General features: G+C 36.0%; 1 protein-coding gene across 1 annotated transcript; it reads right to left on the reverse strand.

The window, feature by feature from the left end:
- Positions 1-694: 694 nt before the first annotated feature.
- On the reverse strand, positions 695-20572 carry LOC121377060 (serine incorporator 3-like). The gene is made up of 12 exons (XM_041504919.1): positions 20430-20572; positions 18272-18436; positions 17591-17799; positions 17004-17083; positions 14577-14714; positions 13602-13678; positions 12126-12222; positions 10574-10660; positions 9458-9608; positions 7691-7764; positions 6379-6523; positions 695-5518 (listed from the first exon to the last, which is right to left on the reverse strand). Exons 1-12 carry the CDS (start codon positions 20448-20450, stop codon positions 5380-5382), a joined length of 1383 nt encoding a protein of 460 aa, XP_041360853.1. The 5' UTR covers positions 20451-20572; the 3' UTR covers positions 695-5379.
- Positions 20573-20660: the final 88 nt, after the last annotated feature.

Here is a 20660-nt window from a genome sequence, read left to right on the forward strand (position 1 = left end):
ACGCCCGTGCATCCGAGAAGTATGGAGTCGCGTTTTAGTCTATTTTAAAGGGTATTTCAATGTCAAAGACTCTTGTTTCACTCTGTTGTATCCAAATTTGTTGCAGGTTTGTAAATTAACCAAACTCGGTGTCCTTTTTTTCGAGCTCTACGTGAAAAATATGCCTTAGTGTTTAAAAACTAGGGTCCGTTCCTTTAATGTGCACATTCAGAACAAGCTGTTGTAGCATACACCTGTTATGGGCGCAGGTATCGGCTTTCGCCGGCTCCTCTGTCCAGGACATGATCTATTCAAGGCAGACCTCTATTCAAGGATTTATGGTAATTATATATCTATCCAAGGCTGTGTTATCCTGGCGGTGTATCTCATGGAATGGTGGCTATTCATTCATGTTGTCTCAGTGTGTTACACACATGTAATATAATTATAGCTGAAATACAACCAAATCCATTCCACGTGTGGACACATCAATTAAAAATGAAAGGTCGTGTGCACACCCCTACACCCCGTCATTTAGTGAGTGAAGAAAAATGGAATACAAATTAGTTAAACCTGCTATAAAGACCACCTTTAAATAGCAACCATACAGGAGATTTAAATTATAAGCCATTTAATATAACCAGTTTATAAAACAACCAGTTTTTTGTTTTGTTTTTTGTTACACAATGTCATGTAGCTAAAAACGTATCTATAGGTTACTGGGGGTGGGAGGTGGGGGGTGGGGCAGGTTATTAAATTGGATGCAAACCTGTTTAAGAGAAAACTATCTTTCGTTAATTCAACCCATGTGGTTTAATCTACTGTCCTTTAACCACCCCCGCCACCATTGTCTTTTTTTTCCCCACATATACAAATGGAGTTTGATGTCTATACATATGCATACCGGTTAACCTCTTTATAATGGATACCTGGGTGGTCTTTACAAGCAGGTTTGACTAGATGATGGATGTTTATTTACAATGATTACCATCTTACTACTGGTAGCAATAGAAACACATGACAGAAAGCACAATGAACGTTCAACGCAGTGATAGTAATTTGTGGTCTGAATCAGAACTGTCAACCTTCCCGGATTCTGCATGAGTCTCCTGGTATTTGAACATGTCTCCCGATCTCCCCCTGCCCCGTCAGACCGTCTGATGTCAACAGGACTCTTGGAGAGAGAGTTGGCAGAGTTTTAAGTCGAAGTGCCCAAATTATTAGCAATTTGGTAAAGGTGGAAAAAATCGGAAGGCAAATTAAACTTTCAAATAGCCAAATGGCTAAAAATGCTAGTAGCTCCACAAACGGATCTCTGTTTTTAAATTAAATTTTTGTTAATTCATAATGCAAATACATTTTACCAAATTCAACTTGGTTATGTGGTAAATGACTGCTTAAACCCAAAGATGTCGAGGACAGCAGGGGTGGGGGTGGGTGGAACCAGGTACAAATCTGTCACCACAGACCTGCCAGTTTCACATTTTGCACGTCGTAAAAGTGACCATCTTTTACAATGTCAACACTCGCAACGGTCCTTTTTCGAAAGATATGCACCCCACAAAAAATTCTGGATAGGGTTTTATGAGCATAGAGTTATTTTAACCAAGCAGCTTCCTGTTTTGAAACATAATGAACACCAACACTGTAGATGTAGCCCATTTTGAAACCATTTTGACATAAGAGATGGCACTGATACTGTCAAACACATGTAGTAAGTTATCTAAGAACATATTAGATTCTCAGCACAATAAATACAGTCTTGAGTACATACAACTATACAGTGATGGAATCACAACACATTTAGTAAGGACACCGTATTTACATTGCACTGGTCCAAAATATAACTGAACTTTTCAAGCAATTTGTTCAAGAAGTGTTAGCTTCTGAATAAAAATAAAACAACCAAAATAAATGTAAAAAAAAAACCAGAATGTGGTTGACAAATATTTTTTTTTACTATATTGACTTCCAAAAGAAGAAACTTTACACACATAAAATTTTAATAATTTGATAAATATTGTTGCTAATCGAAAAGAACTTTACAATCACTTAACATGTATATGAAGTGCATTGTCACGTTTAGATACTGAACTTCATGATACTTTCATATCCCACTATACCGGGAGGTTTTTTCTTTTCTAAATTAAATACAATTTCAAGCCTTGTAAAGTTCTTTTGGACGTCAATATAGCTCGAGTATCTACTGTAGCCCGTTTATTGTGGGAATAAACAGTCCACTGTTGGATGAATCTCGAGCTAACTTTTGGACATCAGTATAGCTCGAGTATCTACTGTAGCCCATTTATTGTGGGGATAAACAATAAACAGCTGGATGAATCTCGAGCTAACTTTTGGACGTCAGTATAGCTCGAGTATCTACTGTAGCCCATTTATTGTGGGGATAAACAATAAACAGTCCACAGCTGGATGAATCTCGAGCTAACTTTTGGACATCAGTATAGCTCGAGTATCTACTGTAGCCCATTTATTGTGGGGATAAACAATAAACAGTCCACAGCTGGATGAATCTCGAGCTAACTTTTGGACATCAGTATAGCTCGAGTATCTACTGTAGGCCATTTATTGTGGGGATAAACAATAAACAGTCCACAGCTAGATGAATCTCGAGCTAACTTTTGGACGTCAGTATAGCTCGAGTATCTACTGTAGCCCATTTATTGTGGGGATAAACAATAAACAGTCCACAGCTGGATGAATCTCGAGCTAACTTTTTTTTCTGTCAAAGTTATAGTGATGAACATTTTGGCAAATTTTGTATATTGGTGTATAACATCTTAAATCGTGACATACCCTCACAGGTGGAAATAAAATTCAGGTAAAATAGACAGGAATGCGTCAAGGTATTGGCTTTATTATTCAAAAGTTTTTCACACTAGACGCATGTCACATTATATCATCGACTCAATAAAGCCAATATCTTGTAGCAATAATCGGTTATTTGATTATTCTGCAATTTTGTGTTAAAAATCCCAGGTATAAAAGAGCATCATGTTTGTAACTGACTTCATGTAGTAAACTATGACATAACCGTCGTCAAAGGGGAATTAAAGTATTTTTCAATATAAATATGTAATAATATTACAAGATACAGTGACACCTGTTTAAACCGGATCATGTCGGGGACATATTATTTATCAGACTTAAGACAGAATCCAGTGATTACAGGGTCGAGTTTTAGAATTTACAATATTTGAGACCATGAAACTTTGCCGATTTTGACAGGATTCTGGTTTGTTCAGGGTCCGGTTTAGACAGGTTTCACTGTATATGTTAATTATAACCCAGACCTAATGTTTTTCAAATTCCACCTGAATTCATTAAAAATTTGTATATGTGCTCCTTGTAGCATATACAAAAAAATCATCCATTTTACATCCTAAAAACAGCAAAGAAAACAAGAAAATATCATACAATAACAATTTACTAGTTATGGTGGGAAGGAAAACAGCATTACAAAAAACGAAATGACAACATGAAATCTGCTTAACACGTAATAACAGTAATTGTGCATGTTGCACCCAATACATAGTAACATGGTCAGAATACAATACACAGCGGCTAGCGTTACCTTCACGGCAGTAGAAAGCAGGTGCAAATTAACAGTATTAATAATATTAATTTTTATATTAACATTAGTTTATCAAAAGTTAAAGCGTGGTGAAAGCTCACCAAGAAGCAAGCCTTCATCCCCATTGCAGTCGGTACTGAATATAAATTATATATATAGCACTTTTCGTCAAGAAAATGTTATGAAATAAAAATTATGTCTGAATAAATTCATATGCCTAAAACAACATATACATAAAACCAAAACTCATGTTATTTAGAAAAACAAAACCAACTTCTGATTTCCATTTAAAACAATGGAACTCCAAAAAGATCACATTTGAGAATATTTACATTAATTCTTACCCACCCCTCCAACCCCCAATTTGATAACTTGTTCAATATAAGTTATATAATTTCTCAAACCTGTACACCCTAAAAGAAAACCTTACACAAACTGGTACGGTTAATCAACTTAGTGCATTAAAAAACTGCTGATAACAAAAAAAAAACCTAAAAATATTTACAACTAATCACACAAAGTATAGGATATTTCACATCACTACTTCAATCAAATGCAAGATTAACAATATTTAGCACATTAAAAGGAGAAAATATTCATATGTAGTATATTAGACATGCCCGACTATTCATATGTAAAATATTAAATACGTGGAGATATTAATAATTTTAATGTAATATTATGTGGAAGTTTTATTTAACCTGTTAAATATGTGGAAATATTCATATGTAACATGTTACATAGCTGTAAGTACATACATGTATTAAGCTGTTAACATTAACTATTAACAGTAACAATTATATGTCAAATAATAAAGTTTAAATACTTTTGTTTTTAATGTTTCATACTAAGCAACAATCCAAGAAAAGTTATGGCTTTTACAATTTATAATTTCACAAAGCCTAAAATTTATCACTTTTTTCTGTAATAGGGATTTCAAAAAACATATTACCATTTAAGTAAACAAAAAACCACAAACTTAATTTTTATGTGACCCTGCATAACTAATAAAAAATTGCATTTTTTTTTTGTATGAGGATAATGGACTATCTCGGAATTTAACATATCTGCATCCAATCTTTTAAAAAGTAAATCTTATATATGCCATTTCCAGCGTTTCTTCTAAAAATAAACAGTTACCATTGACTTAACTACTGCAGTAGCTATTAGTTAACAAATCGGCTTCCAATGAAAAGAACAAGAAAAGAAAAGCTCATTTATTATCATACAATTTCCTTAATATTTATGCCATTTCCAAATGTTTCTATCTCATACAAATAGCAACTACAGACACAACGGAGTGTGTGTGGTAACCATAATTTCATATATTTGTTCAGAAACAAAACAGGAAAAAACAAAAGGAGCACAAATCTAAAAAAAAATCTTAAGGTTTGTTACAAAATAGATATAAAACTGACATTATAACTGAATTTGAACTTTCCATTATTTAGCAAATATATTCAGCATCAGAATTTTATTTTTTTTAAATCAGAATTTACCATACTGAATAAAAAAAAAAAGAAAAAAAAAAGAGCATAAAATCTTTAAAAATCTGAATCTTTGTTACAAAACAGAGATAAAACTGACATAATTATAACTGAATTTAACTAACCACTATTTAATATATATATTCTGCATAAGAAAAAATAAAATAAAATAAGAATAAAAAATAAAAAATCAGTATTGATTATACTCTGAATAAATGTTTTTTGTTTTCTTTTAAAAAATAAGCACAATGTCATAATCTCTCTAAACTTAAGTGTGTCTGACATATGGAATCATATCACATGCAGCTTGTCTTCATCCGGTCAGTTGAAGTCACGATTTCGCAGGACGCAGGGTGCGACCAGCGTCCACACGTACAGCACGACACAGACCCAGCTGGAGGAGATCTTCACCCACACGGATGCCATGTTCGCATTCAGGGTGCTGAAGTCAGAGCTCGGACTGGTAGAAAACAAAGAAAAGGAATGTTGATTTAAGGATTGTTCTACGTATGGCTATATGTCTGACTTGGTTATTGCAATATTAGAGAGAGAGAGAGAGAGAGAGAGAGAGAGAGAGAGAGAGAGAGAGAGAGAGAGAGAGAGAGAGAGAGAGAGAGAGAGAGAGAGAGAGAGAGAGAGAGAGAGAGAGAGAGAGAGAGAGATAGTACGTACTTGAACCAGTTGGTGAGTGTCATGACGTAAGGCAAGGCAGAGAGAGAGACGTACTTGAACCAGTTTGTGAGTGTCATGACGTAGAGAGAGAGAGAGAGAGAGAGAGAGAGAGAGAGAGAGAGAGAGACGTACTTGAACCAGTTTGTGAGTGTCATCATGACGTAGAGAGAGAGAGAGAGAAAGAGACACGTACTTGAACCAGTTGGTGAGTGTCATCATGACGTAGAGAGAGAGAGAGATGTACTTGAACCAGTTTGTGAGTATCATCATGACAGAGAGAGAGAGAGAGAGAGAGAGAGAGAGAGAGAGAGAGAGGGAGAGAGGGTAGGGGGAGAGAGAGAGAGAGAGAGAGAGAGAGGGCTACTTGACTTGGACCAGTTTGTGAGTGTCATGTCGGATCATGACATAGAGAGAGAGAGAGAGAGAGAGTCATCATGACATAGAGAGAGAGAGAGAGAGAGAGAGAGAGAGAGAGAGAGACGTACTTGAACCAGTTTGTGAGTATCATCATGACAGAGAGAGAGAGAGACGTACTTGAATCAGTTGGTGAGTGTCATCATGACGTAAGAGAGAGAGAGAGAGAGAGAGAGAGAGAGAGAGAGAGAGAGAGAGAGAGAGAAAGAGAGAGAGAGAGAGACAGAGACATACTTGAACCAGTTGGTGAGTGTCATCATGACGTAGAGTGCTGCGAGGGACAGCATGAAGTGGAAGAAGGAGTAGCTGTACGCCACCTGGTCTTCCTCGTTATCCCACACCTTCTGTTTACCGTCCTCCATGGTCGTGTCAGTCGAGCCTGCAACACACAACAAGTCACCACAATTCACTGTCTTGCCTAACATACTGAATGTCAATGATAGCTACATCCATGAGGTGCTATCTCAATGCATGTTAAAAAACCCACCAAAAACAACAACAACAACAACTAAGAATTCTGCAGAATTCAAAGTCTGCCTAACAGACTCAGAGTCATAATGGTTTAAATGTTAAAAAGAACAGCAAAATTAAATATATTTTTTTTATAATTATTTATTTTTGTCAATGTTATGAACATCAAATATGTGCACCTATAAACCAGGTTTTATTAGGACCTAGACTTGTAGTTTGTGAGAAACTTATCTAAACCAGGTTTTATTAGGACCTAGACTGGTAGTTTGTGAGAAACTTATCTAAACCAGGTTTTATTAGGACCTAGACTGGTAGTTTGTGAGAAACTTATCTAAACCAGGTTTTATTAGGACCTAGACTGGTAGTTTGTGAGAAACTTATCTAAACCAGGTTTTATTAGGACCTAGACTTGTAGTTTGTGAGAAACTTATCTAAACCAGGTTTTATTAGGACCTAGACTGGTAGTTTGTGAGAAACTTATCTAAACCAGGTTTTATTAGGACCTAGACTGGTAGTTTGTGAGAAACTTTTCTAAACCAGGTTTTATTAGGACCTAGACTGGTAGTTTGTGAGAAACTTATCTAAACCAGGTTTTATTAGGACCTAGACTGGTAGTTTGTGAGAAACTTATCTAAACGCAAAATCTTCAACGTTAATCTTAATAATAAAAAACTAACACAAACGTTGCCGCTACAAAAGTGAAAATACTTGCCGAAAACCATTTTTTGAACTCAAAATTTCAAGGTATTTTCAATTGAAAAAATCAAAACAAAAGCCACAATTTGGAAAACAAATCTTTTTTCTTTTATTATATTTCCATTTCCGGTGAGTGTCGTGTGCAAAACGGCGGGAAATATGAATTGGGGAATGCACTATATACAGTATACAGTATGTCGACTGACGTGACGTCGGGCGAGATATCTCGCCTGCAGTACTCAGAAGGTTAATATAACCTCAAACAACAGAAGTCACGTGGTCATGCAAGACTGATTTATTCCACATGGGCTGAGATCATGGATATTGGGTCTGTTTTGCATGACTAGGGATGGGAGACAATACAATTCTATTATCGTACCTGTGTCTGTCTGTAAAATAGTCTTCTCCGACATGGTCAACTTTCCGACCTGACTATTGGATGATGTGCGGATGCTGAAATGACATAGAACACATAAAAGAGTACATTTCAACGATGCTGACTTTTATTCACTAATATATAGTGGGACTGTTCGTTTCCACTAAAGCACACAGATTTATTAATCATCGGTTATTGGATGTCGAACATTTGATAATTTAATGCACTGTAAAAATCAGGAAACGTTTAATGACTACAATGTGATCACCAGGAATGCTAGTTACGGTATTTAACGGAAACTTTTGCCTACGTCTCGGTTACCTTTACGGGATATGGACGCTATTTCTTCGTAGCAGCGCCGCCACAGATCACAGCGGCACGTTTCCCACCAATATTATCGCCTGTTTTGTTCAAATAAAGTTGTAGTTGTATACATATTTAAGTTTCTTCACGACTGACACGCATCAGGCACCATAAAGATGTCTTATGTATTGGTAAGCCCTTAAAATTCGCAATGTACAATATCGTCTGGCTATTTTTATCCCCTTGACAACCATGTTGGTTGTAAGTAGTTTTCTCCGCTATCTTCTTCAGAGAACTGCAGAAACTGCTTCGAGTAATATATATATTTGTTTTTCACTTACATAAAATTATTTATTAACTGTAGGTATTTTAAAACCATATACTGTCCGTTATGAGCTCATGAGGAATATTTGGCGATCACTAATAGTAATAGTGCTAATAATAACACTAAATTGATTAATTAAAGACTACACTACTAGCACAAAGTTAACATTATTTACAGTTCTTCATCTCAGATCTGAGATAAGCCACTACAATAATGCACAAAATATACACTAATATTAAAATGACATTCTACCACTATACTACTAGCAAACGGCTAGCACTGTTAGTACTTTAAAAAACGACGACCACTTTTCGCACCCTTATTTTGGCTTTGTACACAATAAATATCCTACAGTAATGTCACTTAAAATCCATATTTCGTAAATAGTACAGTTTTTTTAATCCCAAGATTTTCTTCAGTGTAGTGCATTAGTAATGTTTAAAAAAAATAAAAAAAATTCTATATCAATTTTGCATTGAAATGTTTCCAGCGTTCTTAAAACGCAAACGTCATTCACCCAGTTTATTGTTCTTGTAAAGAGTTGTAAAGTGATGTCATGCAAATTAAAAAAATATATATCTATATTATTACAATGCTTCGCCACATTAAAATAAAAACTGGTCTGTTTACCTTGACCTCTGTCAAAAAAGTTCCGAGAGCAGACAATGCAGTTTAAATGTCGGTGTGTTTTTATTTTTCATAATTTTAGACAAACTATTAAGTTTAAGTTTTAAAAGATAAAAGAAATAAAAAAATACATTTCGTCAAATATATCATAAAACAAAAATTACTCTAGTAGATTATATATTTTCATGTATGGATATTTCACATTCTCATGAGATTCTCGTATTATCTGTCATGGCTGCCGAAGAATGCTTTTAGTCTTGATAATTGTTAATCTGCATTGTATTAATTATATTTGCAACAACAATTAATTTAATATATATCAACGATATCGAGCAAGTGTTTCCAACAAAGTGTGAATGTTTTTTCACATAACACTAAAGTTTGTTTTTGCTACACATGGGGTATATGCCTCATCTCATAGCGCTGAACAGAAGACCGTGTCGATGTCAGCGCTACGTTATCGTATCTACAGGAATGCCGACTTCATCATCACAAAGATGGTGTCACGTTCTCACCTGGAGTAGAGAATGGCAAACAGCCAGATGAGCAGTGCGAGGACACTCTGCCAGTCGAAGATGCTCTGTTTCTCGGGACTGCCAGTCTGCCCACCGGTGGGATCCGTAATATTAGATCCCGTCAACTTCAGGCTAGGGTTGCAGGCTCGGTCTGAAAAAGATAAAACAAAGCTCAAACTAACTTTAAAATTGTAAACTAAAATTATAGCAATATTAAATGGACAAAGTGTTACTATTATAATTTTTAAAATATATATCTTACAAGAATATTGCAAAATTAAATCTCTTAAAACATATTCAGTGTTAGGCACTCATAAATATTCATCTTAAAAACACTTAAAAAAAAAAAATAATAATAATAATTTAAAACATGAAAATATTCATAGATGCAACAGTTTCAAAACTTATCATTATTTTTTAAAATATGCAGTGATAAACATACCCAACACAAAATGGCTCAAAACAGAGAATATATAGTTTTTAAAATTTTAATTTGAGTGACAGACGAATATCAACTGAAAATTGATTAGCAAATTTTATGCTATAGAACTGTATTGCCATCTCTGAAACTCGAGTAGTGATTTGAGATGTGATACTGAATGAAATATACCCTGCAAAATAATTCACTTGAGATCATAATTACTTTGCAACTGAACTATAAAATCATGCATTAATCATACTACTTGCCTGAATTTTTTCAAGCCTTATAAACGTAATACTACCGTACTACATTTTAATGGAACATAATGAAAATACAAATCTACACTTAACATGTTTCATACCAGCCATCTACTTTGTGGCTGAAATATGTAGCCCAGCGGTAAAGCGATGAGTCTAGGATCAATCCCCGTCAGTGGCCCATTAAGCTATTTCTTGTTAGAGGCAGTACATCACAACTGGTATATACAAAATTGTGGTATGTGCTATCCTGTATGTGCGGCATTGCATATAAAAGATCCATTGCTACTCACTGAAAAAATGAAACGAGTTTCCTATCTAAGACTATATATATGAGAATTACCAAATGTTTGACATCCAATAGCCGTTGATAAATAAATCAATGTGTTCTAGTGGTGTCGTTAAACAAAACAGAGTGAGTTGACAACAATAAGGTACCTGGATTGTTAGTCATGGCTGACCACGTCAGGTACTGCACATACAGAGTAATCAGTGAGGCTTGAAGTAGGCCAGAACGTGGCTGGACTGGGAAAAACAAACAAAAAACATAATATTATATACATAATGTACAAACGTATATACACACACACACACCACACAATATACATAATGTACGAATATACAGACACACACACAGACCACACACACACAATATTCATTTAAGAACTGTCTGTTATTTCTTTTACATTCATCGGGACATGGACAAAAACTATCAGCTACAAACTGCGAATAAGTCTGTGGTTGATTTTTTTAGTTTACTCCTATGAACATAAAAGAAATAACAGACAATCCTCATAATTAAATTTGAAACATACTTAATATATAATAACACTGAAAATTGATATTTTATTTTAAAATATTTTTTTGGTTCTCACGTTCATAAAGATAAAGTAACAATATAAAGATTTATTAATATCAGGTATGATGTTACCTGATCGCATTATTTTTATTGTCATTGAGAAATGAACAAATGTGCGTGACTACGGCTTGACCAATGGGATGGCTTTTAATTGTAATGAACATAAAGAAAATGTGTTCATACATCTATACATACTTACCAGTGCCTAATTTACATGTACACACAACTTGAGACGAAATTTGTGAGACCAAAAATAAGGTTATTATCTCCTGAGCCAGTATCTTAATACTGATGTACTAGTGAAACCCGATATACAAACAATATATAGAAGTTTATAAACCTATACAAATTAACTACAAACAACACCTGTAATTACCCATGGCAATTAGCAATGCCGTGGAGTTATTAATTCTTTTTTGTTTCAATGGCACGTGTTTTTAGCTGCAGACATTTTCTTAAAGGGACAGAGTCGAGACCCTAGTTTTTAAACACTAAAAGTATATTTTTCACTATTAGAGCCGTTTATGAGCACTGAAATCAAACATTACTTATATTTTATTGTTTACTAGATAATCCATTTCTGTACAACCGAAGTGTTTCTGGTCATCTTGGCGTTTCTAATACCACAACATGCAAAATTCTGAGTCGAGTTTTAGTCTATTTTTAACAATATTTCACCATTTTCAACGTCACAGAAGCTTGTTTCACTCTCTTGTAACGTTATCCAAATGTGTTACAGGTCTGTAGATTAACCAAACTTAGTGTCCATTTTCATGGGTTGAAACTGGGGTCTGCACCTTTAATTAAAGGGGTTGACACACACACGCATTTACAATATTATGGATCAATCCACTAACCTATACTGAAAAACTGGCATGAAAAGAAAACTAAAAGCTGATGGGGAAATAACAGGTGTGTGGCACAGATAGCCACAAGAGAAAAGCACCTGTCGCAGTTGATGAGACAAGGACTGGGATGTAGAGGTGGGAAGCAAAAGAAATTGAAAGTTAGGAGGAGCTTCCAGATTGGGAAGAAATGAGATGGAATTCAAAGGAGAGAAAGGCAAGGGGCAGTGGGATATAAAAAATAACAATAAAAAAAAAAAAACAACAACAACTGATATTGTCTTACACTCTTGAATCATGGGCAGAATGGAGAGCGTGCTGATCGCAATACAGAGGATCAAGTTGAACGAGACGAAGAACTTGTGAAGCTTGCATTCCTCTCCCTGCAATCAAACACACGCAAGCGTAACTCATCAGTAAATCATTTTAACCATTCTTACTAATCAAGTCTAATTTCAAGGTAAACAGACGGTGCTATTTCTTTCAAAAATACATCCGCCCGTTACCACCACCCCCACTATACTGATACATGTATAAAGAGAGAACGAAAACTAGCTCACTCCAAAAAGTAACATTAATAAAAATGGGTTGTGGTGGTAAAGATAGGATACGCAATACACGTGCAACTTTTACAATCTGTTTTTTTGTTTTTTTTACCATTTTGTACTGCTAATTGATGGATATGTGCTCATAGGTTTTTTTAAAATCACCTTTCCACAAGTTGCCTTCTTTAGAAACAATGAAATGTAATTGAAAAGCACTAATTTAACCGTTTGGAATTCATTCTCTCGCAAGTTTGTCTTCTCAGTTCATTTACTAACTACTCCAAGCAGAGTATTGTTCTAGTAGATTAATCTACCACGATCAAGTGTAATTACCCAGAGGCAATTAAATGCGTTCCACAGTTAGTTTCTTAATTGATACACTGTGAAGTTGTCAGACTGAATTGGTACTAGTATCTGTGAAGGTGTGAACATTGCTTATCTGCTGTACCTTGTCACTGTTGTTTAAAAAACTCTCTAAAAAAAATTAATTCGCCATAGTCTAGATCCCCACCCTTGTACAATTTCCAGCACATTCGCCTAACAATACGCTTCAACAGTCAGTAACACATTTAGGCCTACATGGGTGTTGTCTGAGCTAGACTGTCTGTGAGCCTGTCGCATGAGTTTGTGGGACCACTCTCTCTTCAAACTCTCAGACACTTCACACTTAATTATTATCTATTAATAGATGTTCCTCAAGTTCTTCACAATTCATCCGTGTAAGTGTACAGTGCTAGTGATTTCGCCGTACAGTGTCTGGCACTGCGAAGTCAGGCTAGTCAGAGTGAAGTTTGGGCTCACTTCACCCAGGTCGTGTGAGCCCTGGCTTACGTGAAAGCAACAGTAAGATTAACACTTTGTACTCGTAACTGGGAATACAAAGTATACAGTAAAACAAGATTTAAACCATATTTATTATAAAGTTAACCTTTAATGAGAAGTAATTTCAAATTAAACATGCGATAGTGTTTTCCACTTACCAAAAAAACCTACCCGATTTCTTTTCATTGTACATCTCCTATGAACAGATAACTCTGATTTCAAAGTTTAAAAAAATATCAAGGGGATAATTTATACAATATTCAAAACACCATCTGCTGTGACTTAATTTTATGCTACCAATTTTTTTTTTTTTTTATAATGAGCACTTTTTACAGCAGCCAATGAACATGACATAAAAACTCTCTTCGTTGTAATAAGAACCAAACCAAACTCACATTAGCATAAAACACATAGAACAGGACAATGGCCGCTATCGCGAGAATGTAGAACACAACCGTAAAGAAGAAGAGACCTGCAAAAAAAAAAAAAAAAAAAAATATATATATATACATTTTTTAAAAATATATTATTTCAAATTTAACATTTCAAAATTATTATCCATGTCTACAAAAAAAAACCCACCCAAAAAACCCTCTAACACCCCCAAGAATTAGAATGCCCAACTACAAAATCTTTCAGAGTATTTTCAAATTGGTTGATTACACGTTTTTTAAAATATGCAAAGAAGTTTCAAGTGCAAACAAAATGTTAAGATTTTAAATTAAAAGTAATATGCCTATAGCAAATAAGTTACTGTAATAGCCTTTTTGAGAAGGATTTCTGCTGACATGTTGGTGTTTGTACATGAATATATATAACATTTTAATGTCAAAAGCCTAACTTTTAATTTGAATTTAATAAACATAATAAAAACGTAAGGGCATTATAAATAATATAGATAACAAAATTATGGTATATAATTCTGATTTCTGTAATAAGAGATGAGGTTTACATAATGATGGACAAAGGTTTCGAAAAAGATAAATGACTTGCTTTTGGAATCAGCCAAAATAAAAATAAAAGATTGATTCTTAACATGTCATCAATTTTGCACTGGTTATTTGGTGTCTAAAATATAAGCACGATTGCTTTCAAATTTGGAACTTAGTTGAGATCAAGAGAGAGAGAGAGAGAGAGAGAGAGAGAGAGAGAGAGAGAGAGAGAGAGAGAGAGAGAGAGAGGAGAGAGAGAGAGAGAACCAGACGAGATTTTACTATTGCCTACTGTAGAGAGAACATACTTTAACCAGTTGATTTTACTATTGCCTACTGTAAGTAGTACTTAAACTACTATAGACCGCTAGTTCATTTCACTGTTGTGTGATATATAGTAGGCACTAAAACCCTTAAACCGATGAAGTGTGAACGTACCGAAGTAGTAACACTTGTTATCAGTGTCTTCGTACTTCTGCACCCAGCTCTCTGCCCACCCATGGGCAAAATCAATGAGCAAAATCAGCTGGATGATGATGAAGATGGCTGCGCCTATCATTCCGATGACCATCAGTGCTGAAAACAAAATTACTATGATGATTATGATGTCCTTTATTTTCATCATCTTATATTTAAGTTAGGTATCTGAAAGCACACTGATATCGGTTTTAATCCTGCAACAACTGTTTCTATCGACAGATTATGATGTCCAATTAAAGCAAAGTCATAAACGTATACTAGCAGAGTTACATTTAAAAATCTCTCATTTGACCTCTAGGTCATCATACAATATAGATGAAATAAAAGAAATAATAGCTTTTCAACTTAATTTTTATGAACAGCAGGATAAAAATAATAACTAGTTAATGACGTAGAATATCGGCTTTATCCTATTCAGGCTGAATGAGAATTTCCCATTCTTACCGTTACAGGATAAAGCAGATATCCGATGTCATTAACTAGTTATTCTCTATATAACTTTTCTGCCTGTCCTGTTCTGGAACTGAGTTAGTTAACTGGGTTAGTTAAAGAAAAGGAAGGAGCGTTTGAGACAGCAGAACATTTCAAACTGCAGCTGTTATTTTGTGTCTACCATATGGTCAAATTCTGGCAGTTTGTCTAAAGAGGCAGAGTGTTAAAAAAAGAAAGAAAGTTTGTTTTGTTTAACGACAACACTAGAGCACATTGATATATTAATCATCGGCTATTGGATGTCAAACATTTGGTAATTTTAACATATAGTCTTCGAGGAAACCTGCTACAATTTTCCATTAGTAGCAAGTGAAGGGATCTTTTATATGCACCATCCCAAAGACAGGACAGCACATACCACAGCATTTGGCACACCAGTTGTGAAGCACTGGCTGGAACGAGAAACAGTCCAATAGGTCCACTGACGGCGAAACGTTTGAGGAGACAGCAGGACATCTCAAACGACAACTGTTAATTTGTGTCTTAACAAATGGTCATATTTTGGCAGTTTGTCTACAAGAGGCAGAGACAGATAACCCGGTGGTACCACAGACTAACCCTAGTCCTACCAAATAGCAGACTGATTATTTCACAATGTCATGCGAATTCCTCAAAGACAAGAAAGCAGGTATCTATTTCGATATATCAGAATCTCTCAGTCTCTTATATGCACTTTTCAAGACAGGAAAACACATACCACATCCCTTGAAATACCATTCAACTGACTTTACATGGAATCAGTCCCTAGGACAGTACATACCATACACTATGATATACCGATCATGGCACCCCAGTTGAAATGGGAAATAATTTAAGGACTCACCATGTCGGTAGACAAATAAATCAATTTTTAATTTTCAAAAATAAAATTGGCTACAAATTTCAGCATTTGACTGATTAACATTTTGCTCAAATCAGCCATGTGTCAAAATTCACAATGACATTTTATGCAAATTGGTTAAAAGAAAATTCAGGTGGGATGTAGCTCAGTCAGTTGAGTGCTCACTTAAGGTGCTTGCGTCACAGGATCAAATCACCTTGGTGGATCCATTCAACTCACTGGGTTTTCCCCCGTTCCAACCAGTGCACCACAACTGGTCAGAGGCTGTGGTATGTGCTTTCCTGTCTGTGGGAAAGTGCATATAAAAGATACCTCGCTGCATTAGGAAAACGTCATCAGAAATGTGCACCCTCTGTGCTTAATCCTATGGGACTTTCCAAATTCCATATCACCAAACCCACCCTCCGCCTGTTACTGGCCCGGTCGGACTGCTGGTGCTCTCTTGAACCTGCCAGTGCAGGCGGGCCTCCTTCCAACCCACCCCAACTTTCCTGTCCTGGACGGAGGAGCTGGCCGAGGCCGGCACTTGTGCCCATGACAGGCGTGTGCTACAACAGCTTGCTCTGAACGTGCACGTTAAACACTCATTCCATTCCATTAGGAAAACTGTAGCAGGTTTCCTGATGACTACATGTCAGAATTACCAAATGTTTGGCATCCAATAGCCGATGATTAATTAATCAATGTGCTCTAGTGGTGTTGTTACACAAAACAAGCTTTAAACAAACTATAACTTTAAAAGAAATCTTTTCCTGGGTAGTGAATGATCCCACTACACCACAGATGAGTTCCCCACCCACTGAGCTACAGACAGTCGATACAATCATTAATAGCAAGGCATCTTTTATATGAACTTTCCCACAGACAGAAAAGCACATGCCACGGCCTTTGACCAGTTGTGGTGCACTAGTTGGAATGATAAAAAAAAACCAATCAAGTATATGGATCCGAGGTGGTTTGATCCTGCGAAGCAAGCACCTCAGGTGTGCGCTCAACCAACTAAGCTAAATCCCGCCCGTCCATACAATCAATGTAAAAGAACAATAACATACTGCTTCCAAACGCGCCACGGGGAATGAAGAAGGCTCCAACACATATACCAATCAGTATTAGAATCTTGAAGAACCAGAATCTGAAAAACAAAATGAACAAGACTATTCATTTTAAAAAAGAAAAAAAAAAGAAATGCCAACCCCCCAAAAAAAATCCCTCTCCCCAAAAAGAGTAGGTGAGACATAAACATAAATGTTTGTCTTAAGTTATGACCCCTTCTGTAGTAGGAGGAGTCACGTGAATGTACCAAGGGTCGTTTTGTTCAGTATCGTACAATGACTGGCTACGCAAGTTATAGAGAATGCTACACAATTTATTAAACAGTAGAATATTATTTATTAAACAGTAGCTGCTAATCAATTTTCAACATATGTGCACATTGTGATGCCCATCCATACATGCAGATGCATGTATAAACCAAGTTTCACTGATCTAGGACTTCTAGTTTGTGAAACAAATGAAGCTAAACACAAAAGTTAAGATCACCATTACCAGAAAAGTAATAATTGTGATACCTCGTATATCTCTCCTTTTCACTTTGCAAAGTTGATCAATACACAAATGACGATGCTATAATTTTAATTACCCGTTCTGTATGCCTGATCGTGGATCCTTAGACGAGTTCACCTTGATCATGATGAGACAGAAGAGGAAGAAGAATGCCGCCATGGCGAAACAAACCCGATACACGGACAGGTAACCCACAAACTCATCACACTGCTGTTTGGCAGCAATTTGGAAAGACACACCAGACCCCCCGACATCTCCTATAAAATCTTTACACAGTCCAGGAATCTGAAATCAAGCAGAAATACTGAAATACAGGATCAACAGAGAATACATCAATCACAACCAGTGTTTCTCAATTAACAGTTGTAAACAGGGCTCGAAAGTAAGGATTTGTCTTCCACAGCAATTTTTAAAAGAACTGCCATGGGCGAAACACCCACCGATGGCAATTTTGAGCAGGGCATGCATGTGACAATTTTTTTTTCAAGTAACATTTGCAACAAATAAACATGACTGAAAGATTATTTTGTTGTATGTAGACATATTTGAAATGTTAAATATTGGCAGATAATGCACACCAGGCCTGGTGCTTATAAAACACCAAAAAGAAATGCATTACCTAGATTTGGTTTTGCGTAGCCCCTAATGTATCACACACATTTTTATTTGTCAGAGTCTGGACAAATAAATCCTGCCTCCTTTCCCCCTCCCACTTTTTAAACCCTAACAAACACTGGCAACAAGTCGTACAACCCACCTTGTCTAGCTCCGTCCGTAGGCCTGGTGTCAACATCACCGCCGCCACGATCGTTCCAAGGAGCAGCAGCAACGCATATCCGATACGACTGGCCGTCGAGTTCTTGCATGACGGGCAACAGGCGCAGCACAAACTACATGCAGCAGAGCCAAAACAACATGCCACCTGAAAAAATAAAGTGATGACACTGATTACAAACAATTTTAGTTTCGTATTTGCCAGGTCAAGATATCAGGCTCGAAATGGCAGCCTGCAAAAACCCCTCTTTTTTAGACTTACATGTATGTACGTGTACCAGGTGAAATAGAAGTTCGCATGTACACATCTTTTAGATGTCTATCCTAATGCCAGAGCACTGCCTTATTCTGTTACATAAGTGGCAGCATACCACTACAAGTACAGTTATCATTTGGTAATGAAAATAACAACAGAGCCATGGGATCTGTGATTTAAAAAAATTAACTAGCCTTGATTAAAATTTCACTAGCCCTACTTTAATTAAATACAATTTTACTAATAGGAATAATTGGATGTGTCACCTAAAGAAGGAGATAGAGCTTAAAAACCCTTAGATTTGAGGGGAGGAAGGGTCAGGATATTCACATTTACAAAACAGACTTAAATGCAGCATTTGACACACAAAAGTCACTAGCCATCGGGCATGGCAATAGTAGCTTACTAGCCCAACATTGAATATCACTAGCCACTGGGGTGGAGCTACCATAGTCTAGAAGCCCTGAAACAAGTAACTACAAAGCAATGGGTTAATTTAATACTAAAGTGGTCAACCTACTTGTAAAATTTATCATCTAAAATTTGAAAAGGCATTTCACTGGGGGGGGGGGGGGGGGTTGGAAGCCTACATGGTAGCTGTCATAAACTGTACTATATCAAGCTGAAAAAGTAATGTAACTTTTTACCATTACCAAATGTACATGGTCCAGAGATGGGCGTAGCACAAATAAGTATCAAGCATGGGATAGCTTGTTATTACATTGTACATAACAATTTTTAAATAGATCTCACTGTTGGACTGGACTCTGTCTACTTAAGGTTCAAGCCCATCACCAGTGTGTGGGCAGGGAGACAGAAACATAGATGATCATTAGTCTGAAGGGATGTAGAATGTGTGGTTGTTCTACGTTCGAATCTTGTTACACACTCTATATGTTGCTGGTATTCAAAACTTGTGGCACCATGTTTTAAACATTTCTCAACCGAAATAGTGCAACAAATGGAGATACAAACCAAAAATGTATAACCTACCATACTCACTAAATTCTGATTGAAGTACTTTTGTCATTATAAACAAAATAAATCTTCCAACAGTGCTTCGAGTTCTAGATTATGGTAGCCCCACTCCAATGGCTAGTGATATTCAATGTTGGGCTAGTAAATAACTAATACTGCCATGCCCGACGGCTAGTGAAATTTTTGGATCAAATATTGAATTTAAGTCTATTTTGTAAATATGAATATCTTGCCCCCCACCCCTATCCACCAATGTTAGTTTTTAAGCTATATCTCTCTATTTAGGTAATATATCTGATTATTACTAAACCCTGCTTCCAACGACAACCGTCAAAAGTTCCTCACCATTTTAAATATGCTACATACAGGGGTGGGAATTGGTGAACTGTAAAAAAGAGGAAATCTAGAGGGGTCCCGGAAATTCTTGAAATCCTAGCTTAAAATCTGTGCCATCGGACACATTTCGGAGAAAAGAACAATTAAAATGCGAGGAAACGCAATGTTCCATGAGAGAAAAACAGCTGATCCGAGGAGAATTCCCACCCCTGTACATAGAGGGAAGCAACTCGCCATGCAAGTTAAGAAAAGTATTGACATTTGCACTAAGATGATCATCATGTGACAGTATGACAAGTCATCATGACATCAAACTGATCAATTCATTATGATCATAATGATGGCATTAAAAGAAAAAGTAACTGAAAATAAACAATACCCTATATACATAACAGTTAATGAATTGTTGCTGTGTTAATATTAAAGCAAATGAACAACTACATTAAAATTATAATTTAAAACAATGGCTTTTGTTTCTGGCAATGTTAGACAGCTTGAAGTTTAGTTTTGATGCGATGGACCCATGGAGGCTGAAATTGTAAATATAACAGTTTCATAACCGATTATTTACCGTTCCTATAATACAACCCATTTTGATCAGCACTGTTTGCGTGTAAAACTCTGTTTTAATTTACGTCTCCTTCAATCACAATGTGACAATGAGTCAACTTCTTCCGTGTTTATATCCGATTAATATGGCTACCGTCTTGTTGACGTAAGATTCTATTTCCGGTAAATTGAGGTCTCAGATAACACTTTTGAAAACGGTCTATTGTTAAAACCTTTCCATTCATTTAATTTC

The sequence above is a fragment of the Gigantopelta aegis genome, chromosome 7 (genome assembly GCF_016097555.1).
Source record: "Gigantopelta aegis isolate Gae_Host chromosome 7, Gae_host_genome, whole genome shotgun sequence".
Classification (NCBI taxonomy): Eukaryota; Metazoa; Mollusca; class Gastropoda; order Neomphalida; family Peltospiridae; genus Gigantopelta; species Gigantopelta aegis.